Raw genomic sequence first — 26,683 nt, forward strand, 5'->3', positions numbered from 1 at the left:
AACGAGGCTGCAATCAATATCAGCATGCAGGAATGCCTATATGCAAAGAAGCTCCGCACCTCACTTTGAATTTACAGAGCAAATCAGGCTTTTCTTAGTGAAATGTTAATCTAGAGCTATAGTAATCGAGCTAATAATAAAGCACATATACATTTGTCAAGTAAAGGAATAGAAATCATCATATTTCAAATACACACAGGTCATCGTTAGCCTACAGATTGTTAACTTGATTTGTGGCCTTGTGTTTCAGTGCACCTGCTGTTTTATATCAAGCACATTTATTTTAAACATTATGAAATGATGATGCATTTCAAAATATTAGCAGATTTAACAGGTCTACATAACACACACACACACACACACACACACACACACACACACACACACACAGTAGTGCTGGGCAACGTTTAATCGAGATTAATCGCGATTAATCGCATTCAAAATAAAAGTTTGTGTTTACATAATATATGTGTGTGTACTGTGTATAACTATTTTGTATATATAAATACACACACATGCATGTATACATTTAAGAAATATTTGCATGTATATACTGTATATATATATATATATATATATTTATACTTTATATATAAATACAAATATTTAATATATAAATAACAATTATTTCTTAAATGTATACATGCATGTGTTTCTATCTTTGTGCATGCGAGCGGATTTAGATTATTTTGCTCATAAACTCAGCACATCTGATTAACTGTGTAGGAAAGAAACTTGGAATACAGAATATGATGCATCTGCTTTCATCTAATCCTGTTTCTCCAGAGACTCCATCATTCATCCGACGGTCCTCATAAAGACGTGTATGATGTTCATAGATGCACAATCATTAAAAAAAGCTGGACATTGCACTCCAGAATAATATATAGTTTTGATCCTCAAGGATCTTCAAGTGTTGGAGAGCAGCGAAGAGGTGTGTGTTCCTGCCCGTCTGCGATGAGCTCGAGCTCCGCCACCAGAGCAAACGCCACACACACACACACACACACACACACACACACACACACACACACACACACACACACACACAGGTCTATTAAAGCCTGATTGAAATGGGCCTGTAAGTGGGGCTCAGGTGCAGAAACACTTCAGCAATACTGAGATGAGAGGAACACAGCAGATACAAGAGCTGGACCGTGTGTGTGTGTGAGAGAGAGAGAGAGAGAGAGAGAGAGAGAGTGTGTGTGTGTGTGTGTGTGTGTGTGTGTGAGAGAGAGAGAGAGAGAGAGAGAGAGAGAGTGTGTGTGTGTGTGTGTGTGTGTGTGTGTGTGTGTGTGTGTGATGGTATCAAATTTTTATGTTGCATAATTCCTGAATTTTTTCACGATATTGAAATAAGTTGCAATAAAAGTGTCGTCATACTATAACAGGTTTAACAACTTTTTTTCTTATAACAAAAAGATCTGAACATTAAATACAATCAAAATTGACCCTATTTACTTTGTTAGCACATATTACTAGTCTTGTGGTGAAAATTAATCCGTGCAAGTTAATACACAGAAAAAAATTGTTTGCCGTCGTAATCTTTAATCAAAGTCTGAAAAGTTACTTCCGGTCTGGAAAGCGTTCCTTCTCTGATGATGTAGGTTTGACGGCTTGGGTTGGGAAACGCTTAACCACTCCCCTCAAACCGTTACGCCGCCTTCACACTGGCAGTTGAAACCAGCTCCGTAATACGCAATACGCCCCCAGCGGACGTCGTACTACACCGTTGAAAAGCGTCGGAAGCGAGTAGAACAAAAATGGCGGAGAGATTAACGGTTGATTTTGTCAGTGTCAGAATGTACAATTCTGTATGATCTCTGTTGAGGGGGTTAGAGACAGGCTGCTGCGTGGAAGAAAGTTCCCCAGGACGTTGACATGTCAGGTCGGCTAAATGTGATATAGTGGTATAGGGCTTTTAATTGTATTAACTGCCCTAATAACGTTATAAAATCATGACAATAAAAAAATGACATGACAACTTATCGTTATAAAATAATTATTTATTTTATTAAAAGTTAAGAATTCAGGTTTGTTTATCAGTACCATAGCAACGCTAACTTCCGCTGGAATTGTCGGATAGGAACCGTCCATAGCCTTTCGCAAGAGTTCAATTTTTTGAACGCATCCGGATGACCAACGGACACGATTTTTTTCGCACCGCACTCGTTCGGACCCGGTCTGCGAATCTCCATAGGAAATGAATGACTTCCGGTCGTTTTGTAGCCGTATCGGAGCTGATTTCAACCATAGATATCATATATAAAAGCTAGATGTCTCGTGCGCGCTGCTGACCAATGGAGGTCGACGTCCGCACGTGGCGGCCATCTTGCCACAGTGTGCTCGCTCACTCGTTTAATGGTGCATGTACTTTTAAATAACCATAACTTGCTCAATTTTCTACCGATTTTCAAACGGTTTGGTTTGTTATAAACGTCAGAGATGTAGTTATGACACTGCATACATACACTGCATACATATGAATAATTATAACATACATGTTTAAGCATTCGGAATTATAGCCACGTTAATAACGTTTGTAAGAAACCAAACCGTTTGTAAATCCGTCAAGATTTCAGCGAGATAAGAGGATTTGTGTGCATGCTGATCACTCACCTTAATTCACAGCTTCACTGTGACAAGATGGCCGAACGGTGATGCCGGAAGTGACTGCGCCATAAGACATCTAGCGTTTAGGCTATATATGATATCTATGATTTCAACTGCCAGTGTGAAGGCGGCGTAAGTCTGTAATGAGCGAGAGATGGAGAGGAGGAGCGCTAGAGTAAAACCCTGCCCTTTGTTCAATATTCCTTTTCACTGGGAAATACGTCACAACACTGGAGAAAAGTCGTTTGCAACTTCCGGTTGGCGCGGACTTTAACTAACATTAACAATGAGCATTAGCTACATTTGTTACAGAAGTTATTATTCTTTGTTACTGTTACTTCATGTACAGTTACAACTTTTGATTTAATAGTGTGTTATTAAATGTTGAAATTAACATTAACTAAGATTAATAAATGCTTGAGAATTATTTTTCATGCAGTTTTACTAATGAATTAAGTTCTGGCGGAAGAGTGACCTCTGACCCGACGCATGACACGTTGATGAACGCGGAAGCGCAGAGGATAGAGCAAAACCAGGCGGGAAGGAAGTCGACCGGAAGTTGAAGCCGGCCGCGTGCCACCATCTTGTAGCAGAACTTCACCTGCAGTTAGCATCCCATTGACTCCCATTCATTTTGGCGTCACTTTGACAGCGAATAACTTTACATCTGAGGCGTTTGAAGACTCCATTTGTCCATTATTTATTTCTAAAGAAACACGACAATGTATAAAATGCTCCATTACCTTGTAGCTTATGTTATGGCCCCGTAGAAGCAGTTTTTGTAAAAATAGGCTAACGATTGCGTCATAACCACGCGACTCTCTGTCGCACAGTAGAGAGATTACCGTATGGACAGGAGGAGAAGCTCGCGGGCAATCGGGGGGACGTGGAGGCAAAATGACAATATAATTAATCAGAATACCTAGCAAAAGTTGCTCCAAGCTCATGTACAGCTCCTACTCACACTCTCCGTCTCTGCAAGATTCGGAAGGGAATGATTCAGATTTCTCTTGGCACAGCTACTAGAAGACAGACGGGTTGCTCACGTGGTCCGTGTAACGCTTTGCTCGGTTTGAGTCTGCGCATCAGGAAAGGAAGTGCTAAGAAATCGCTAAAAATGGGCTTCACTTGTCTCAATTGAGATCCAATGAGATGGCTCTGTTCACTTCTTATACTGTCTATGAGCAAAACATCAGCAGTCACGAATTATAAATCTGAAAGCAGAATTTTTACAGAGATAATGTGGGAGGAGCTTGAGTTTGTTGTTTGAACTGCGAGCTAAACTTACTCTACTCCTATATTCTAAAACAACCTACATTTGTAATGACTTTAATTTGTACACTCTAACTGATGTATAAAATAATATCTTAGGCTACATCATGGTCTTTTTTTCTATCTTCTCCTATTTTACATTTGTTATTCTTCTTTTTTCAGCAAATCATTGTTAACTTTTTTCTCTCCTGTATGTTCAGATGACATTGAACATATTGTTGATATATTTTGTGAATTGTATATAAAGTTGTATATGCCATCTCTGTATGGTTTGCAATGATAATAAAAACTAGAATGTACATTTCCTGAAGAAAAATGTAAGTGGTGCTTGCAGTGGCAAAACTCGGCACTCGGTTGCTAGGGTGTGGTTACACAGTTACCATGGTGATATTTACAGACTGATTTCCCAACCGAAACAAACGAGCCCGCCTCCATGTCTACACAATGTTCTGGTGCTGAGATATGGCTTATTCATGTGTTTGTACGGTTGCTAGGGTACTCTTTATGGTTACTAGGGTTTGCTTATACTGTATATGGGTTGACATTTAAAGACTGTTTGCCAGTCTGAGTCGAAAAAGGCCAACTCTGTGTTTCTACAATGTTCTGTTGCTGAGATTTTGCTTGTTTATATGTTGTTTAATGTTTGCTAGGGTCCTGTAACTGGTTGCTAGGGCGTGGTTATGAAGTTGTTATGTCACTACTTATTGGCCGCTACTTGATAGGCCGTGTCAAAATAGCCCAAACGCCAAGTCTCTCTGACCTTTTGATTCAAAGATCTTACAAATGTTGTGCCAATGTTAAGTCTATGGAACTTTTTTCGGCCGATTTATGGCCCGCCGGACGAACATCGTACACCCGATCGCTAATAAAAGTCATAGCACAATAAACTCTCCTCAACAAACCGGTCGATTTGACTCCTCATTCATGGGTCTACGACACACGGTGCGGGAGGAGTAGCGTGCCGAAGTTTAAGTATGAGCAATAATTTAGCGATGCCCTTCTACGTCATTCTGCTACGGCCGTTACCGGAAGCCAGTCATTAGAATTTATAAAGTTATGATTATGGACATTTTTCTTACAAAAACGCATAGCTTTGCTTCAGAAGGCCTTTATTAAGCCCTGGAGTCGCATGGATTACTGTTATGATGGATGCGTTTTTTGGGGCTTCAAAATTATAAAGCTTAGAAGGATATGTTTTATAACTTTGATTGTGAGTAAAATATGGGAGAATTTTCATTTTTGGGGTGAATTAACCCTTTAATTTTAGGATAGATAGATAGATAGATAGATAGATAGATAGATAGATAGATAGATAGAAAACAGAAGTTGTTAATTTGTCAGATGGACACGCGTGCGGAGGGAGGCGGTGTGTGTGTGTGCGCGCGCGCGTGTGTGGCTGCTGATGCTCGGTGTGTGTTGTGTTCACGCCTCCAGGAACTCCTTCAGCACCGCGGACAGAGACACACACACACACACACACGCAGAGCTCCGGCTCTTTTGTGATGTTAAACCAGGATTCCTCCTCCTCCTCCTTCAGACTCCAGAACAACACGACGATTCAATCGAGACATTTGAGAAGTTGTAGAGCGAAGCGAAACACAGAGGAGCCCGTGGCGTTTTTATATTAATTATTTTGCTGGGCATTTTGACCGCTCTTCTTTTTTCTTTTTTCTGCCACTCATATTCTTTTTTTTTTTTCTTTTTTTTTCTTTTTTTACCATAATTATCATCCATTTCGCATATTTTAATCTGTGTCAGAATGTTGTTAGAACATCCGGGATCAAGTTGTCAAAATGCTGGAAATTACAGCAGATACAGCTCGAGTCAAGGTAAGAGAGCTGTGCTTTATTTCCTTTGCGCGATTTAACAGGGAATGTGTTTATAAAATAATACACTGATCTGTGACTGTCAATCAAACACAAGAGCAACAATCAGCCCAGAAAACCGGATAAATATCACAGCGCTTGTGGAACATGTTTCATTACGCGGCATCGATGGCCTGTTTGAGTGGACAGTGTTTAGACATTTTCATATTTTCAAAAACACTACTAAACTAAGATATTAATAAGTCAATTGTAATAACTAACGTAACAATTACAGCCTGAAGTCATTACATGCGCTCTTAAAAATAAAGGTTCCAGAAGGGCTTTTACGCAGCGATGCTTGAAGAGCTTCATTAACAATGTTTTCTTAGAGTAAAGAAAAATCTAAAGAACGTTTTTCCACTATAAAGAACCACAGATGCCAATAACGAACCTTTTCTTTCTTTTTTTCTTATTTATTACTGACATTTATTTAAAATGTCTTTGTGCTTTTAACAAGCCCATGATCTGAAGAGCTAATAATTACAATTGCTTCCCATTAACAAAGTTTTCTTAGTGTAAAGAAAAAAAAAGAACATTTTAAAATTCCATAGAACCGTTTTCCACTAAAGAACCTTCTGTGCGTTGGATTCTTTATGGAACCACAGATGCCAATAACGAACCTTTCTTTTTTATTACTGACATTTCTTTAAATGCCTTTAACAAGCCTGAAACCATGATCTGAAGAGCTAATAATTACACACCAAACACTTTATAATTGATTATGATGATAATCTTTTTTAACTTTCCTAAGTTGTGTTTTTTTCTTTTAACATCCGTCTGTCGGATGCCGTATGAATATGTAATGAGCAACATTGTTAGCGCGCGGAACAGATGTGAAGCGCGTGCCGTCACCGTTGCCATGAGAGACCCACGAGTGGACCGAAGCTCGTCCACGCGCACTTTAAAAGCCCAACAGGTATCGGGTTCCGTTCAACAGGTGCATCACCTGATCCACACACACCTGCTCTGGAGAACTGCATTAAACACTATATATGTGTGTGTTTTCTGAACGCATTCTGTTCATTCAAACGGGCTTCGAGACATCGCGAGGTTTTCTTTGATATTTGACAGTCGTCGTGTTTTAAATATGAATAATTATTAATTACTAACAACATGTGGCTTAAATACTACAAGTAACTACAAGTTGTTAATTGTGTTACTCGAGAAAACGATCACAGCAAAAAAAAAAAAAACTTTTTAAAAATAAAAATAAATTCGAGATGAAATGACGTGGCCAAAAATGCGCTTTTCCCCGCCAGATTTTGCTACATCAAAGGTGAACAGGTCAATATGACATAAAAATGATGAAGCTGAAAGTAAAGCAGGAACATTGCGGCACTTTCACCGACACGTGCTTCATAACGTCAGAAATCCAGGCAAATGTGGCATTGATTTTGAGTTTATCATGTGGCACTAACACTGATTTCCCAAGGCACAGCAGATCAGTGTCGATAAAATTCATCTGGGTGTTGATCAGCTCGATCAGCATTTCACACAACTGTCTTTTCTCTCCTAAAGCAAACAGTTGTCCGATTCGAATCAATGTAGGAAAAATGAACGATCTGGATTTAAAAGTTCCTCTAAAGCATTTATCGCTCTGAGAAGTAAAAGCATTGCCACAAATTACAGGCCGGATTCAATTGTAGTGAATCGGGTCACTCTAATAATTAATTCGTTTTGCATTTGCATTTTGCATTTATGAAGTGTATTTAATAAACTAAACAAGTCGGTGTCAAAATATATTGTGTCCGCTTTTAGTAGAAAAATAATGCAAGGAAATGGCTTGATTTAAATAACCTCAATTTCATCGTGTAATGTGTGTTATTTGAGGAAAATGTCTGTCTGTCGAAAGTAATTCAGAGACTGATGATATGCACCGTGTTTGACCATGCACTCATTTCATTTGAAGTGAATGGAGGTACAGAATCTATGAATTCATTTTCTCAGTGGGTGCATTAGAAATGTGTCGCGCGCTTCTTCATAAACTCCAGCGGTTTTGTTTGGTATTTTGAACAGTTCGGGTCTATGAAGATGGAGATTTGTCAGATGGACACACACATGTTTTTGTGAGTGGAAATACTCTAATTGCAGCTCATCATGTGAATAGTTGAATGCATCATATGACACATATATGGCATATAGTTTGGTTTTGGAATAAAACTGTGCGGTTTCATGTGTCGCGCGCTTCTTCATTAATTGCAGCGGTTTTCTTTGGTTTACAGTGAGTATTTTGAACATGAAGATGGAGATTTGTCAGATAGACACACACACATGCTTTTGTGCGAGGAAACACTCTAATCGCTGCTCATCATGTGAATAGTTGAATGCATTATACGGTTTGGGAATAAAACGGTTTGCGTCTTGCGCGCGCAAAAGAAGGATTATGTGCATCATGAAATATGTTGTGCACGCTGTTTAGCAAAGAAAGCTGGTGTTGCCTCTGGATTGTGGATTTGTCCAGGTGATGGCCTTCTGTTTGATTCAGTCATCAGAGGAACGGGGCGGCGTTTCTGTCGCGCGTCAAAAGCCACATGGCGCAGAAACCCAGCGCGCGACGCATCTGTCTCTGGCACGCGCGTTTATTCCTCTTCTTCTTCCAGTTCTGATTTGCATGTAACTCTCAGATTATTATCGCATGCATTTAGTCACCCTTCATAGGAATAATGAGAATGGATCAGAACAAGACTCGGGATTCGCCGGAGATGCTCTTGGCTTTACTCGCGCACACAGAGGAGTTGCGGAAAGGTACAAACTCCTGCTTTGCTGTTATGACTTTGGGTTTGGCAGAATGATTTGCGTTTTCTGAAAGTGTTAACATTACAGCTTTGATACTCCGTGTGTGTGTTTAACTTTGATAGATTTAGGTAATTACAGCCGATATCTGATTTAACCGCAATCTTTCCTGCGTAATTTCACATCTCTCCTGCAACGCCTCTCGCGCGGCTCTAATACTCGGATTAAATGAGTGTGTGTCGGTGGATTAAATCTGAAACAGCGGCTCAAAACAACATATGTCTGCTTCAGCAAATCTCACGCGCACCAGAGATAATAAGGTGCAAAATCAGTGTTTGGTTTGTTCTCAGTTATCGAAAAGTCCCTGGTGTGTTTAAGGAAACGATGATGAGTAATAATGACAGAGTGAAGGAGCTGCAGGAGGACAGAAACTCAGAGAACAAGAGGAGATTTCTGTCCTTTATTACACACTAATCATTAGAGATGTTGCTTGATTGAATAATTGATCCTCGTGCACCTGTTGATGACGTGTCTGGTGATGTCAGAGGATAAACGCGACGTGGCCTTGTTTATTTCAGTGTTATCGCAAACAAGTACACGATTTCTCGAGTTGAGTGTATTCTGTATATAATGGATGGGGATTCCGTGAAATGTTCAGCTCAATTTGACAGGGATGAAATATGTAATAAAAGATGTTTATGAAATGTATATAGAGTTTTTTTGCGAAATTTACCATCATACTTATCAATATGAGCTCATGAAAATTGCTGTTTTGAAGATAACAACAACAACAACAACAGCAACGATAATTAATTATTATTAATAATAATAATGAGTTGTATTTGTGTTATATTTATTCAAGTTGTTTTTATTTTACGTGCTTTATGCACATGTGCAATGCAAAGGTTGTTGCTTTTTTAACAAGTTTAGATTGACATCATAAACACTTATTGTTCTCAGTTTTAGAATGATTACTGTAATAAACATCGAGTTGATTTATCACGAGACTGAGACATGCTGTAATACGGTATAATAATAATACAATTAATACAGTGGATATCGTATTACTATTCATTTTAAATAATAATAACAACAATGAGGATAATGATTATAATAATAATACAATAGGCCTAATGGCCTAATTTTATTATAAACTTTTATTTTACATTTAACACTTTATTTTATTTAGTAATAATAATAATAGGCCTAATAATAAAAATAATCTATAACGATGGAATTATTTTTATTTCGTATCGTTAAATTCCAGCAATTTCTTATCATCTTATCGTTCTTTAATTTTTTGGTGCTCTTTTGATATTAGACATAGTTGTAATAATTGTAATTGTTCAGTAAGCAGGGCTTGTTTCATGCATATAGAAAACAGAAGGCGCAATCAAATCGTGTTGTGAATATTATCGGGTTTGTTGTTTCACTGCTCGATATGATTCACTTGTGATGAACAAGAAGACACAAATGATGACTAGTGTTTATGATATTAACGGGTGTTATATGAGTAAATAAAAGCACACTAACAAACAAATGAAATGCACATCTTTATCAAAGTAACAGTGCAGGACTTTTGTGACTTATTACAGGGCAATAATATTGTCCAGAAGAACACGATCTGCATTCGGCGCAGATTTCAGACAGATTCAGCGCTTTAATTCTAGACATTTCGGGTAGGGATTTATTTGGAAATAGAGTCTGCAAAGGAGTTAGTGTCTCCATTGACAAGATGAACTTACACTGAACACCACTGGATATGTTCATCCTAAACGTTCAGTAGGGTTTCAGTATTTACAGAATAGAATAGAATAGAATAGAATAGAATAGAATAGAATAGAATAGAATAGAATAGAACAGGCATTTAAAAAAGAAAGGTTCCATTTGTGGGTTTTCGTGAAGAACCTTTTCAAAGCACAGTTGTTAAAATAATATTTATTTTAATATTTATGGTACGAATTATTACATTTTAATAATCTGCAGAATTTTTTTCCCACTATTAAAGCCTTTTGTGCAATGGAAAAATGTGAAACAAAGATGCCAATAAAGAACCTTTTTAAGTGTAGAATATAATAGAGAATATAAAATAAAATAAAATAATAGAATAGAATTAAATAGCATACAGAATAGAATAAAATTAAATAAAATTAAATAGAATAGAATAGACATTTAAAAATAAAGGTTCCATTTGGGGGTTTTCGGGGGTTTCCGAATTATGCACGAATGGCACGAATTATTACATTAATAATCTGAATTTTTTCCCCCACTATAAAAGCCTTTTGTGCAATGGAAAAATGTTCTTAATGGAAACAAAGATGCCCATAAAGAACCTTTTTAAGTGTAGTATAGAATAGAGTAGAGTAGAATAGAATAGAATAGAATAGACATTTATAGACAATATATATATATATATATGCGAATTGATCTTCTAATTGATGTGCTTTTTTTTTTTTTTTTTATCCACAAACCCCGTTATTTAATTACAGTAGCACTAAAAATACTAATGTTTTTCGGGTTTTTTCTCCCAGTATCTGACACGAAGCGCTGTGTTGTTCTCCAGATGTTCCAGTTTGCGCGGGCTGTAACCAGCACATCGTGGATCGCTTCATCCTGAAGGTTCTAGATCGACACTGGCACAGCAAGTGTCTGAAGTGCAGCGACTGTCAGTCTCAGCTGGCCGAGAAGTGCTTCAGTCGAGGAGACAGTGTGTACTGTAAAGAAGACTTCTTCAAGTGAGTCATTCATCTTCATCTTCATCATCAGTGCCTGCGCTTCACCGACCTTCCGATTACAATACAATACAATACAATACAATAGAATGTAAAAAGTGGTGATGTGCAATTCTTTTATTTGGTGCAATAAAGTGCAGTTATCTTTTTGGACTTGACTTTTGTTCGTGCAAGCTATAATGATGCTTTTGTATTTTATATATTATATTAAATACATTTTACGCTTGATATCTCTCAAAACACAACATAATAGAATAGAATAGAATAGAATAGAATAGAATAGAATAGAATAGAATTTTAAAAATAAAGGTTATATTTGTGGGGTTCGCGGGTTTCCGTGCACAGTTCAAAACACAGTTCTTAAAATAGCCATTTTTTATGGTACGAATTATTACGTTTTAATAATCTGAATATTTTTTTCCCAAAAGCCTTTTGTGCAATGGTAAAATGTTCTAAACAGGAACAAAGATGTCAATAAAGAACATTTTTTAAGTGTAGAATAGAATAGAATAGAATAGAATAGAATAAAAAAGTGGTGATACTGTTCAATTATTTTAGGATCTATTTGGATATGACTTTTGTTCATGTAACCTATTGTATTTTTAAACTTATATATTAGAATTCGTACAGTGAGTTCTTCATCATCATGTTCGGATGGCGTCTGATCTGTGTGTGTGTGTGTGTGCAGGAGGTTCGGCACCAAGTGTTCCGCGTGCCAGCAGGGCATCCCCCCGACGCAGGTGGTCCGCCGGGCGCAGGACTTCGTGTATCACCTGCACTGCTTCGCGTGTGTGGTGTGTAAGAGGCAGCTGGCCACAGGTGATGAGTATTACCTGATGGAGGACAGTCGACTGGTGTGCAAAGCCGATTACGAGACCGCCAAACAGAGAGGTACGTCATGCACATCACGCGCAAAACAGTGCGTAACTATAGCACGACGTGTATTTATCATGCAATTTATACGCTTTTTTTTTTTTTTTTACGTGCATATGATACGCACTGTAAACCCCTTGGGTGGGATTAGTGGTGTGGAGTACGTGCGTATAAAGTGCGCATCATATGCACGTAAAAACTCTTTTTGGGGTATAAATTGCACGATAGAGACAATTCGTGCTGTAGATACGCATTTTTATGAGATCGTGTTGATTCAGCAGAGAAGTTTTGTTTGAGCAAGCACAGTTCTCTAAGTCTTAATTGTTTTACTTCTTGCATTCAATGGCCTCGCATTGACTGGCTGCTTTTAACTCTGAACTTAATCTTGCTGGTCGTGCGCTCGTCCATAAACATCTGACCCGGCTCGGGTAATTGCGAACCCGCCGGCCTCCGGATCGATAAGTGCCAACAGAAGCGTTATAGTGAGAGCCGAACACACACAGACACACACACACGCGCGCGCGCGCTGCATGAGCCAGACGGACACGATCTGCATTCGGCGCAGTTTTCAGACAGATTCAGTGCTTTAATTCTAGACAAATCGGACGACGTAGGGATTTATTTGGAAATAGAGTCTGGAAAAGAGTTAGTGTCTCCATTGAGAAGATGAACTTCATCCTGAACGTTCAATACAGGGGTTTAAGTATTGACACAGAAGAAGCATTCTGCGTTCCCCACCCAAAAACAACTTTTCAACACACAGTTCTTAAAAACATTTTTATAATTCGAATTACATTTTAACAATCTGAATTTCTTTCCCTCTGTATGAAAACCTTTTGTGCGATGAAAAATGTTCTTAATGGAAACAAAGATGCCAATAAACTACACTTTTAAGAGTGTTATATGGAATAGAATATAGCATAGAATAGAATAGAATAGAATAGAATAGAATAGAATAGAATAGAATAGAATGGGTATGTATCTCGAAATAAACATAAATTCTAGAGTCTAATAAGAAATGCATTTGTTTCCTTAAATTAAAATCTATAATATTTTAAATCCTATTTCTTCCATTAGTTGGTTGTGAATTATTGAGGAATGATGTCTGGAAGAGAAAGAGTGTCATTCATAGAGCAGATAAACTTACATTACAAAACTGCATTCTAAATGTCCAATGCCTTCACTTCACCAACGTCCCGATTAGAATAGAATACAATAGAATGTAAAAAGTGGTGATGTGCAATTATTTTATTTGGTGCAATAAAGTGCAGTTATCTATTTGTACTTGACTTTTGTTCATGCAACCTATAATAATGATGATTTTGTATTTGATATATTATATGAAATACATTTTACCCTTGTTACCTCTCAAAACAGAATAGAATAGAATAGAATAGAATAGAATAGAACAGAACAGAATAGAATAGAGTAGAATATAATAGAATGTAAAAAAGTGGTGATGCTCTGCAATTATTTAAGGATCTATTTGGACTTGACATTTGTTCGTGTAATAATAAGGATGATTTTGTATTTTTAAACTTGTTGCCTCACAAAACAGGATAGAATACAGTAGCATCGTCATAATTTAAGAAGCGTGTTACACCTCAAACACGCCTCAATATTAATGCCGTCATAAAATGCAATGCTTGTAGAATGAGAGATATATTCCTTTTGCTCACTCAATGATGTCTCTCTCCCAGAGGCGGACTCGACTGCTAAGCGACCCCGCACCACGATCACCGCGAAGCAGCTGGAGACGCTGAAGAACGCGTATAACAACTCCCCGAAGCCCGCGCGACACGTGCGGGAACAGCTGTCGTCGGAGACCGGCCTCGACATGCGGGTGGTGCAGGTACACTCACACTCACACTTACAGTCTCACACACTTCACATGCGTTAAACACACAACTACACGCGTGCGCTGATGCATCTGACCCGGAAACATGCACTTCTAGTCTTTCCGTGATATTGTTTTAAACCCAGTTAATAAATGTTACCAAACGAAGCACATTTTTTAGGTTTGCTGATGATTAAATTGACTGCGAAATGTTGAATAGCGCACCTGCTACATCATTATACTATTTCATTTATTCAGCTATCATGCATTATTCCGTATTCATTTATTTACGCAATTATTCACTGAAAAAAAATCTTACTCGTGTCATTATTAGGCTACGTTTATTTGTTATTTCATGCAATCAAGTATCATGTATTATTCCCTATTATACACTATTTTTTAAAGTGCTTCATGCACTTATGCTTAACTATTATTTCATGTAGAATATATTACTTTTAGACGCTGAATCCCGCACAGAATTCACACATTCACCACGCGTCACATGATCGCTTTAACGCTTGTTTCCCTTTCTGTTTGTTTTGATTATTGTGTGCATAAATGTATCCAGTAGTATGTCATCATATCTTGTGCCAGTATTTATGTTAATTATATGAAGAAAAATAAATAATAATAAATAAACATTATATATATATAAACAAAACAAAATACGTTTTAGTTTAGTTGTGTTAGCTGTCAAAAACCAACAAGAGTAATTTTAAGGCTCAGGTCAGCTTTTTACTGCAGTGGTGTTTGGATGTTTGTAAGGTCCAGTTGGGATGCTGTGAAAACTAACCCATGTTTCTGCACAGGTCTGGTTTCAAAACAGAAGAGCAAAGGAGAAAAGACTGAAGAAAGATGCAGGAAGACAGAGATGGGGTCAGTACTTCAGAAACATGAAGAGGTCGCGGGGCAGCTCCAAATCTGACAAAGACAGCACTCAGGAGGAGGGCATGGACAGCGACGCCGAAGTCTCCTTCACAGGTATGATTCCAGTCAAGTGTTGCAATGTTCAAGCCAGTTCGTTTTTTTTATTCAACAACTGTTTATTGAATCATTTTCTAAAAAAGCCTATTTATGAAAATGAATGGGAAAAGTGAGCTTTTTTGTCGAGATCATTTTGCATGCCAGTTTTTCAGTGAGACTTTTGCTCATAATTCTGGGGTCCATTACAAATAGCAAAGGATTTTTACTGTCGCATCATTAATGTTTCTTTAACTGGTTGTAATTCAAGATTTTTTTGGGAAAACAGACCTAAATTGGTCTCTTTTTAAAGAAGACACTCAGCAGATTATTTAAGATGTGAAAGCATTTGTTAGTGCATTAACTAACATGAACAGCGTTTATTAATGTTAGTGAATATAAGTGTTCAAGTTAGTTCCATGTGCATTAAATAATGTTAGATAAACTTTTGATTTTGATCATGCATAAGTATGTTGAGATTAACATTGACTTAATTAATAAATGCTGTAGAAGTATTTCTATTCATTTTACCTTTATTTTATACAAAATATATATTTTACTAAATAATTTGCCTCTACAATTGCTAAATAAAAAAATATTATGCCATATGTCAAACCAAGTAGTGTTCCAAATTTGAAGTTGATTACACAAAAATTAAGCCGCTTAATACTGTTTTCATGCGAACGCAATGTTCAATTTTAACAAAGTGTGAATTTTGAGTGTTTAAGCTTTCCACTGATACCTTATTTATGATGATTACTAAAATATTTGGTAGGGGAAAAGAGGCATGTCAGAAGAAAAGGTTCAAATGGGGTTCTGTATAAAACCTTAGACTTCTAGACTCAATTTTAAAGTCCCCCTGTAGTCAATCATTTTATCTCTTAAAACTCATCTTTGATCACCATAATGACATATTTAAAAGTTTTTCCTTGGAAAAAAATGTCTTCATGATGTAAAATATCTTGAAAGTAACTCGACACACTTGCCTCATTTAGTATTCGCGGTTCTATGAATATGCAAATGAGCCCCGCCTCCACTCACTCACTCAGCTCAGAGATCCACTGGTTGACGATCACACGTTGATCTGATTGGTTACAAGGTAGTTTGTGACGTCAGAAACACCAGCGATTTCAAAGCGTGTTTTTGAGACTGTCTTTGGTTCATTGCAGTTTTAAGGAGGAAATACTCAGCAATGGAGTCGACTTATGAATTTACACATGGTTTGTCTTAAAGCAGATTAAAAACACCACATAGACACATAAACTACATTAAAAACCACACCACAGGGGGACTTTAAAGAACACTTTATGTCAAAAAGGTTTCATAAGGAGAAATGTCTTGAATGACTGGATAATGCTTTCATGTTTAACTGGTTATTGAAACAAGCTGTTTAATACAATTTTAATTAAAATGAAAGATTAATTGAAACTAAATCCATAAAGTGATGGGAACCCCCTAAAATGTTCTGCATTTAAAGGAACTTTTTCTGCTGAAAAACAGGTGAACTGCATAATCCATCGCTCACGTTTGTTTCTCCCCACAGACGAGCCGCCCATGTCGGATCTGGGTCACTCCAACAGCATTTACAGCAGTCTGAGCGAAAGCTCTCCGGCTCTGAGTCGTCAAGGCGGATCTCATCCACCGTTCCCACTGGATCACGGCACCAACATCATCCCCTCGCAGGACCAGTACCACGACCTCCAGGCCAGCAGTCCGTACAGTCTCCCGCAGTCTCCAGGCTCGCTCCAGGCTCTTCCCAGACACCCGCCGCTCATCCCGGGCCTGGTGTTCCCGGAGTCCGGCCTGCCCATGGTGTCTCAGAACCCAGCCCAGAACATGACCCGAATGATGGCCGGGGGAAACGGGCCGAGCTCGGATTTGTCCACGGGAAGCAGCGGCGGGTATCCGGATTTCCCCGCAAGCCCAGCGTCCTGGTTGGATGAAGTGGATCATGCCCAGTTCTGATGCACATTTGGAAAGCAACGGGAATTTCTATGTGGATGCCGAACCTTGAACATTTGGTTGGCCAGTTGGACATTTGGAAATTGGTTGGCGATGGAGACTCGAGTCTCGACGAGGACTTCTGTTTGGTTCTACAAGGACACGACAGTGTGAGGAGCTTTTACCCATTCACACAACGATAACGATGTAGGTCTAAAAATCGGTCTAAATATAAAAGAATAGCAGAATCCACCCCAGAACTATCCCAGACAGCAACATAGTGTCGGCCCAGATCCGGCCCACATCTGGGCTGTGTGGAATCCACGTGTACTGGATGTGGGCCGGATCTGGGCCGACACTATGTTGCCGTCTGGGACAATAACGCCACAGAGAAACAATATCGTTGGAATCACTTTCAGAGTGTTTTTTTATCCAGCTGATGAACCATAAAAACATTGACAGCCAATCAGAATCCAGCCTGAGAATTTAAAGTGGCAGAGACAGAAATAAACAAAACGATATCATGCCGATATCCGGACTTCCCCGCCAGCCCGGCGTCCTGGTTGGATGAAGTGGATCATCTGATGCACATTTGGAAAGAGACGAGAATTACTCAGTGGATGCCGACCCTTGAACCATCTCTATTATTCTGTAGAGTTGGACATTTGGAAATTGGTTAGCGATAAAGACTCGAGTCTCGACGAGGACTTCTGTTTGGTTCTACAAGGACATTGTAGAAGGACATTGTAGGAGCTTTTATCACACTAAAGGCACATTCACACAACGATAAAGATATAGGTCTAAAAAGCGGTCTAAATATAAAAGAATAGCAGAATCCACAGCAGAACTATAACGGCACAGATAAAGATATCTTTCAGAGTGTTTTTTTTCCAGCTGATGAACCATAAAAACATTGATAGCCAATCAGAATCCAGCCTGAGAATTTAAAGTGACAGAGACAGAATTAAACAGAATGATCTCACGCCTTGATGTGGATGCTATCATTGTTAAGACCATAACTTTTAACTATACAACATGTTTTCTTTTTTATTATCTTCTCTCCAAATAAGTCAGTTAAGTATTGTAGACCAAGAAAGAAGATGCTCGTCTCAAATTTCCACCAGTCATCATCCATCATTGCTGTTACTGATGTGTATAAATGTGATATCACCAGTTTTGGTCATTGCCAAATGTCTATGTACAATATATAACATTTTATCAATGTGGAGTCTTTATTTTTATACAATCCCCCTTCAGACAATATGATCACAGAGACATTAGGACTTTGTATGTTTCACAACAGGGATAGACAAGTTGTAGTTGTTGTCTCTTTCTATTGAGTAGAAGTACCTCTATGCATTTGTGTGTTTTCGGACGTGTCTCGTTCCTTTCACCGAGTTGGAAACGTCCTGTATGTGTTATGTAGAAAAAAAATGTTTTATGTCTTATTTATTCTCTCTGATGATGGTTAAGTGATTTAATAAATTTGTCAGTGAAATCCTCAAACAGCCATCGCTTCCTGGCAGAGATCTTTAACACTGTTGGCTTGTGTGTGTTTTTTTTTTTTTTAATTCCTTAATTTGCTAAAAGGATGCAGATTTCTGTGCCTTTTATAGCCGCTCGATTGTTAAAGACGCAGCCGCCATTTGATCCCAGTTTCTCCAGTGGCTCGTTTGGCATCGAGAGGGTTAGAACGAGCTTGGATATTTATTTCTTTTTTTCCGAGATTAATCACATTGATCTTATATCAGGGCACAGATAATGGACCCGGATCTGGCTGAGTCTGCGAATTGCTGGTCTGGCTTGAGACCAAAGGCGTATCAAGAGTTCAACGCCTCTTTAGCCGAGAAACTCGATGCGGATCGGCACTGCGACACGGAGATCTGGAGATAAGCGTGCCGTGTTCGCCCCGACCGGACAGACATACTCAATCCATTTGCACGCCAGGGTTCAGTTTGTTTGCTACTTTAAAGTTTGATTCTGTTACACAGATGAAATAGCTGCTGTTTTGTGAGTGGCTGTGTGTCTTTTATTTAAAATGACGGTGTAACTAATAATGCACCCCTACCCTAGCAACGGCAAGAAGCGCATTTTACGCCACATAAGAAAAAAATCAAAATTGAAAGTTGAAATTATGAAATAAGGCTACTAAATCAGAACCATGACATAAAAAGTAGATATTATTACTTATAAACTCACAATTTAGACTTTTATCTCATAATTTTGGTTTTTTAATGTCATAATTGTGAATTATATAATTTTATCTTGTAGCTCATAATTAGGCCTATGACATAAAAAGTCAAGACTTAGTGTTAAAATTTCTACTTTGTATGTCATCATTTTGATTTTTTATGTCTATATAATATATGATTTAAATAAAAATTATAATCAGACAAAAAAAAACGTCAAGACTTAGTATGTCAAAATTTATACTTTTATGTCATCATTTTGACTTTTTATGTCTGATTATGATTTTTAAATCATAATCATATGGACATTACTATCTGGTGTAATAGAAATGTAGATGCATTAGGACCTTCTAAGCCCGGTTCCACCACATAATAAAACAAACATGCTTTGGAAAATCTAAAGTATGACATACAAATCATAATCAGACATTAAGAGTCAAGACTTAGTATGGCAAAATGTCTACTTTTTATGTCATAATTTTGACTTTTTATGTCTGATTATGATTTTTATAAACAAACATGCTTTGTAAAATCTTAATAATCATAATAAGATATAAAAAGTCAAGACTTAGTATGTCAAATTATATTCATTTATGTCAAAATTTATGTCATCATTTAGACTTTTTATGTCTGATTATGATTTTTAGTTCATAGCCTACTTAAGATTTTTCACAGCATGTTAGTTTTATTATGTGGTGGAAATGGGCTTAGAAGGTCCTAATGCATCTTCTATTACACCATGATACTTATGCCTTCATGTCGAACTCAAGAGTTTTAATTAGATATTCTAAAGATATTATATTTAGGCTATGTCTGGTAGGTAATCTTGATGCAACTTGTAAACTGCCATCTGGAAAATTTTCCAACAGCCGTAAATTCTATGTGACATGATCTTTGCAGCAAGTAAGAGCCTTTTAAAAGTGTTGGAGGCTGGTGAAATATTTATATTTATTATTTTTTTCTTCAATATTGACGGGATGGTTTTGGCGGGAAACTGCGTACAAACATCACTCGCCCTTGTGTTTCTTCACATCCGTAAATAGAGAAAAGTTGCTCTGGCTGCTTTCCCGCATGACTGGTGTGGGAGTGGCAGGGGTGCATGTGTGTGTACATGTTTTTCTATCCTGTGTGTGTGTGTGTGTGTGTGTGTGTGTGTGTGATCCTTTCCTTCTAAACTGGTTATATCTCTTAATCCTATAGTAAATGTTTTATAAGCAGAAGGATAATCTCTCTCTTTAGTTACTATAATTTAGTTATGAGAAAGAACCATATTCATCCACACAGAGCCGAAGCACAAACAAAACAATGTTCTTCTGAAAATGCAGTTTTGTTTTTAACTTCTAGAGGACCAAAAGTTACATAGTGTACATTTAACATAATATAATGTTTTATTATTATTATTGTATGGTGTTTCAAATCATTTTATATTTTACGAAGATGCTTTTTTGCATATAGGCCTGTTAACAGCAACACAAATGTTCTGCACAACAATTCGGTCGATTTTTTGCGAGCTATCTGTTCGTAAAAAACGGCAGACGATGGATGAATTCACGAAAATGCAAATGCACGCTGTTACAGTAGGTGGCGCTAAAAGAAAAGGAGAAATACCTCACTACACAAAGCATTTGGGACTTTCCGTTAATAAACGGTATTAGGCTACATGTTCTCCAATGGCCGTTCAGATTTTTGTGTTCACTATGGTGTTTATCAAACAATACCAAGAGTACAGAGACGAGAGCAGGGTCACTTAGCAAAACAATCGTAAATGTTCGTAAATGCAAGTCTGGTTTTATGTAACAGCAGCGGCTCTGGGCACGTGACCAAAACAGCGACTCTTATTGGTTGGCCAGTTTTCTTTGCAAAAAAAGCGATGGTAGCGATAAGAAAACCTCAACAATTCGTCGCATTGATGTCATGAATGCTCATGTTGGTCTGACTCTGAACAGACGCATTAAACAACGTTCATTCAAATTTCATCGAAAAATTGGTCTTGGTGTGAACAGGCCCTAATGCATAATGATGTGGTTCGTGCTGATGGACTCCAAATAATCACAGCAGGTGTGTGTGTGTGTGTGTGTGTGTGTGTGAATGTGTGTGAGCTTGAAATTATTTTTTTGTTCATTGGTGTTGCTCATGTTAGAAGTAGGCAAATTGTGAATGTTGTCTATACAATTTAGATGCCTTTTTACTTAGACAGTTGAGACCTAATGTGCATATTTTGCTCATCATTTTGTGGCATTACTGCTAAAAAAGCATACTTTCTTTGTTGAGAAGTGGCAAGTATGGAAGCTTGTTTCCGCCACAGAATAAAACATTTTATGATATAAACTCGCAATTGCGAGTTATAAAGTCCAATAAATAAATAAAAAATAAATAAAAACTTTTTCTCAGAATTCTGACTTTATATCTTCCAATTGTATGTTAAACTAAAGTTGCAATTCTGAGAAAAAAAAAAGAAAAAAAAAGAATTGCGAGTTTATTTCTCACAATTGTGACTTTATAACTCGCAATTGCGACTTTATATCACACAATTCTGAGAAAAGTCAGAATTGTGAGATAAAAAAGTAGCAATTACCTTGTTTCGTTTTTTTATTCTGTGGCGGAAACAAAGCTTCCATACAAAAGAGAACAATATGTAATGCTATTTTATTTTTTTACATCCATTTTATTCCAAACTTTTAAGAAAGGAACTTCCCATAAGGACTTTTCACATTTCACATTTCACTTTTAAGGACAATGAAATGTGTTCTAAGAACGTTTTGCTATTTAAGTTAATTAGGTTATTAGGTTATTAAATAAAATAAAAAAATTCTTGGTCATGCAAACGTTAAGGGAATTCCGATTGATAATTCTCCACACTTTATAGAATGTTGCTTTTGAATGTTCTCTGAACGTTTCAGAAAAAAACATCCCAGAACCGATGTATAAATAATGCAAACGAAATTGAAATTCTCCTCCAGTCTGGTCAAGGTTACGTCAGACTGAAACGACTCTGTCCGAAGTCTTTCTCTTCACTGTTCTGGAAACTCTCAAGCATCTAAATTAAGATTGACTGGGTTCCTGTCATTCGCTTTAGCTTTAATTGTGATCCAGTAACTCGAGGCATGTGGGAGTCAGAACAACCCACAGACACAATGACATGTGAAAGCAAAGCTAATCTGAGCTCTGGTCAGTTTACAAGACCGCTTCCACCAGTGGATTTGTTAGTGAAACGGTTGTTCACACTGATTAAGCAGACAAACATGAGTTTTAAGACGGGTTTTCTCTTTTCTCTCACCTGAGATGCCACAGTGACAGGTGTGTGAGCGAGACATGACAAAGCACAGATTACACAGGCAGATGTCCGCTGTGTGAACCGTCCCGAGTTAACCAGGAGAGAGATTACCCTTCCCACACTCAGATTAACACCGGGATTCGTGTAGCACTAATGCAAAGGGAATTTCCTGAAGTGTGTGTGTGTGTGGCCTGTTACATCTCGGCTTTAAGAGCAGGCTAAGAATTTAAAATATTAATATATAATAATTTCTGTTTTTGGTAACACTTTATTTTACAGTGTTGTTACGTGTACTTAGCATAGTAACAGTATATTATGCATAATTACATGCAAATAACCCTCAACCAAACCCTAACCCTATAGTACATGTTAATTAATATTAATCAGTAGCCTACTTAAATATCTAATTACACTGTAACAATTACACCTTTAAGTAAAGTGTAACCCTGTTTTTTGACATAAAAAACCCCATTGCAGAATATAATTTCTGCTTATCTGAACATGATCTGAGAAATGTGGAATATATGCTTGAACGGTGATAATAATTGGTACACTCAATTTTAAAGAACCCTTCATTGCTAAAAAGGTACTAATACTTTCAGGTTTAACCAATTTTGTATGTTTACAAGTATATTTATGAGCTATAAATTTAATTTAAATTAAAAATGAATGAATTAATACTAATTCCATACAACGATCCCATGATGGGAACCATATGACGCGGTCAAATTTGATCAATTTTTGCAGAAGATGTGCTATTTGGTGTGTTATATACTAAAAAAAATAGGAACCAATAACTCTACTTGTATTCAGTCAATTGAATCAATCTGAATACATTGAAATGTCTAAAAAATATTTTTATGGGTTAAATCAGGTAGAATTAGCTCTTTGAAGAGCCCATATTACGCCCTTTTACACAGCCTTGATGATGTTTTCAGGCTCTACTAGAACAGGTTTTCCTGCGTGAATGTTGATTATTTTCCTCATATTCTCCATTGTTGCGGCTCCTCTCTTCCCAGTCTGTCAGTAACGCTCTGTTTACTTCCTGTCTCTATGAAGCCCCTCCTTCTGAAAAGCACACTGTGCTCTGATTGGTCGGCTGGAGCAGTGTGTTGTGATTGGTCGAGCGCTTCAAGTGTGTTTGGGAAATGTCCCGCCCCTTCCCATAACCGCCAGTTTAACACACTACTAACTAACTCAACCAGGCCCCGCCCCTTTATTCTGCGCATGAATTATTATAATGAGGAATATTGTGACGTGTTCGTCCCGGAAGAAACTCAAGACTACAATGGAGGCGTTTCAGGAGTTCAGAAACACTGATATAGAGAAGAACTCCCGCTGGAGGGTCTTGCTGCTAGATCAAGTGTTAAGTGTCCAAAGGATTAGTCTCAGTGATTCCAGTCAGCTGACCGAGAAAATCCACTGTACATGTGGACGGTTCTCACAGCTGGTCTGGCATCAGATGTTGAGAGTAAATCAGTGCCGGCAGTAACGCTTCCCCAGGGTCCCACACGTCACCGGATCATTCAGGCCTAATGGAGCGGGTCTAAGGACCGGTGTCTGTGGACCTCTGGGAAACACAACAGCACTCAACGGCTTTCATGAGCAAACAATCATTTAACTCTGGTAATGAGTAATATCCTCTGCTGGCTCAGGCCACGTCTACATTAACACGGATACATTTGAAAATGGCGCTTTTGTTTATAAACGCTCTCCGTCCACACTGGCGTTTCAGGCGTTTTACAAAAGTTTCTCATCCGCACTGAAACGCCTGAAACGCCAGTGTGGACGGAAAACGCTAGATTCACCTTTACGACGCATGCGTAAACCCTCACAGAAGCTCACTGAGACGATACAGACGGAACAATAAATTATAAAGTTATCACACAATTCTTCTGACAGGATCATTTTATTTAGCAGAATATCTCCTCATTCACTGATCGTCCAGGTCGCTCTCACTCATCATTATATGTTTGGTTTTAAAACATGAAAACATGAATATCTATTTGTACAATATGCGTCACATGACTAAACTTATATCATCGTTTTTAAATACCTCCGTTTTGACAGTCCACACTACACCGCCAAAACGCCGTTTTCAAATTCATACACTTTGGAGAGCGTTTTCAAAAAGCTTTTTATTCCTTAAAGGAGTGCTATAATGCCCTTTTCACAAGATGTAAAATAAGTTTCTGGTGTCCCCAGAGTGTGTGTGTGTGTGTGCGTGTGAAGTTTTAGCTCAAAATACCCCACAGATATTTTTATATAGCATGTTAAAGTTGTCACCGTTTTGTGTCTGTTCCTTTAAATGCAAATGAGCTGCTGCTCCCAGCACAGGGGGCGGAGCTTCAAGAGCTTGCACTCACACACACATGCACTGAAAATTTCAAAAACTTTTAGCCTTTTATGTTCAAAACGGAGTCAGACAATGATGGAGAGACTCGAGAAGAAGTGACAACATGTAGAAGCAACAGGACATTTCTGAATGGTTAGTTGATGAATTTATGTAGCTTATGTGTACTTATCTTCTAGTCATTGATTAGCATATTCTGTCATGATAATCTATAAATCATGTTCAGGGGGCGGGGTTTATGTAAATTCTAGGGTTGGTGATGTCACTAACCCGGGGGGAATGTGGTGTAGTCTCTACCAGCCGTTTGTTGTAGTCCTTAAAAAGTGATTTCTGTAAAAGCAAATATCTCCCTTTGCTTTGAACTTTGAGCGTTGTAACTTTGCAGATGTTGTTTATGCTCAAACAGCAACATTACACACTAACTAAAGTTAGAAAAGTCAAATCATAATCAACCACCCCTTTAATAAAAACGCCTTCTGTGTAGATGGAAGACAAAACGGAGAGAACACACACACACACACACACACATATTTGGGTACAATATTTCAAAGTTTACTTTATTTGCTCTCCTCACTTACATAAATGAACTATAGTGTCCTGATCACACTAGTAAAAAAATATCAAAAAAATATTGTGTCTGAATAATTTTTGGTTTGACTGTATCTCCTAAATACGTATTTTGTTATTGGTTTGGAACACACCAGCTCATTCATAACCTTAAGATTAACATATTCATGCTAAAAGCTAAAAAAAAACTTACATTTTGATTTCAGGGGGTCTTTATCAAACACTATGCAGTCAGTTCATCAAGGTCAGCGTTGAAGGCTCAGCCTTTTCACTGAGCTAGTGATGTTTCTCTAATTTCACTAATACATTTACAGTTATTCACAGTGTTATTTTCAGAGATGCAAGCGTGTGATGCAGAGAGAGACTGATAATCGTGCTCATTTATTTCCCAGAGCCTCAGCGATCTCATTAGGCCCTTCTGAGCGCTCCACGGTCCCCCAGGGGCCCTTTACGTCTATGAGGTGTTAACAGCTCCCAGAGGGCCACCGTCTGCCCCACACACAGACACACACACACACACAGAGACACAGATGGTCCTGCAGACGCCACACTTTTCAATTACGCCATGTTGTGAAGAGCCCATTCCTCACCACTGCCAAATGACTGTGTGTGTGTGCGTGCGTGTGTGTGTGTGTGTGTCTGTGTGTGTGTGTGTGTGTGTGTGTGTGTGTGTGTAAAATACCCACATTGTTACGGCCCACACACACACATGCCATTAGAATATCAATCTTTAGTTGTGCTTCTGTACGTGGAGGTCATTTTTTAACACAACAGCTGTAGGTTTGTGCGGTTGGTGCTGATTGATTCTGCCGCTCTGATGCGATGATAAATCACAGTGTGTGTTATGAGGCATCGGTCCGATCCGAGCCGCCCACGAGCCGAGTCTGAGGGGTCTGAGGGCAAACGCTGGGCTGACAGGCCTGGCACACACTCATTAGCGTTTCATTTCAGTACAGTGTTATTATTACAGCTGGGCGTGATGACGACGATTAATAAAATGCTTTAAGAGTTTAATTTTTACCCCTTCTGTGATTTAACTGCTCAAATGCAATAATGAATGTTTTGTGCTACACAAAAAAGAGGATGTGCATCAATCAGTCATCACTTTTACTACTGCTCATAGTCACTGGAATAAACTTCTAACCGTAAGTATTAAACTTCAGTGTGTAATTCTTCAAATCATGTGGCTGGTTGAGGATAGGCAAATTTTATACACACTCAGACTTGCTCATTATATTGTCTTCCCTGTGAAAATTTCCAGACACTGAAGGACCACCTGAGCAACCACCCAGAATATCCCAGCACCTACCTAGCAACCACATAGAACAGTCTAGCAACACCCTAGCAACCAGCCAGAACCTATCAGAAAAAAAAACCAGAAAACCAATGAAACCACCTAGAATATCGCAGCATCTACCTGCATAAAACACTCTAGCAACGCCATAGCAACCAGCCAGAACAGCATAAGAACCAC

At 38.1% G+C, this 26,683-nt stretch overlaps 1 protein-coding gene across 1 annotated transcript; it reads left to right on the forward strand.

Annotated features, from left to right (window-relative positions):
• Positions 1 to 5,609: 5,609 nt before the first annotated feature.
• lhx3 (LIM homeobox 3) lies at positions 5,610 to 17,164 on the forward strand. The gene is made up of 6 exons (XM_084115709.1): positions 5,610 to 5,714; positions 11,047 to 11,218; positions 11,904 to 12,106; positions 13,789 to 13,940; positions 14,735 to 14,906; positions 16,429 to 17,164. Exons 1-6 carry the CDS (start codon positions 5,645 to 5,647, stop codon positions 16,848 to 16,850), a joined length of 1,191 nt encoding a protein of 396 aa, XP_083971835.1. The 5' UTR covers positions 5,610 to 5,644; the 3' UTR covers positions 16,851 to 17,164.
• The last annotated feature ends 9,519 nt before the right edge of the window (positions 17,165 to 26,683 follow it).

This window comes from Abramis brama (assembly GCF_963993115.1).
Source record: "Abramis brama genome assembly, chromosome: 5".
Taxonomy (NCBI): domain Eukaryota; kingdom Metazoa; phylum Chordata; class Actinopteri; order Cypriniformes; family Leuciscidae; genus Abramis; species Abramis brama.

What these genes read in the sequence shown, in the direction of transcription:
- lhx3 (XM_084115709.1), top strand. Translation starts at nt 5,645, where the DNA reads ATGTTGTTAGAACATCCGGGATCAAGTTGTCAAAATGCTGGAAATTAC. An exon ending in CGAGACCGCCAAACAGAGAG is followed by an intron (nt 12,107 to 13,788) that starts GTACGTCATGCA and finishes TCTCTCTCCCAG; the next exon opens with AGGCGGACTCGACTGCTAAG. An exon ending in TCGACATGCGGGTGGTGCAG is followed by an intron (nt 13,941 to 14,734) that starts GTACACTCACAC and finishes GTTTCTGCACAG; the next exon opens with GTCTGGTTTCAAAACAGAAG.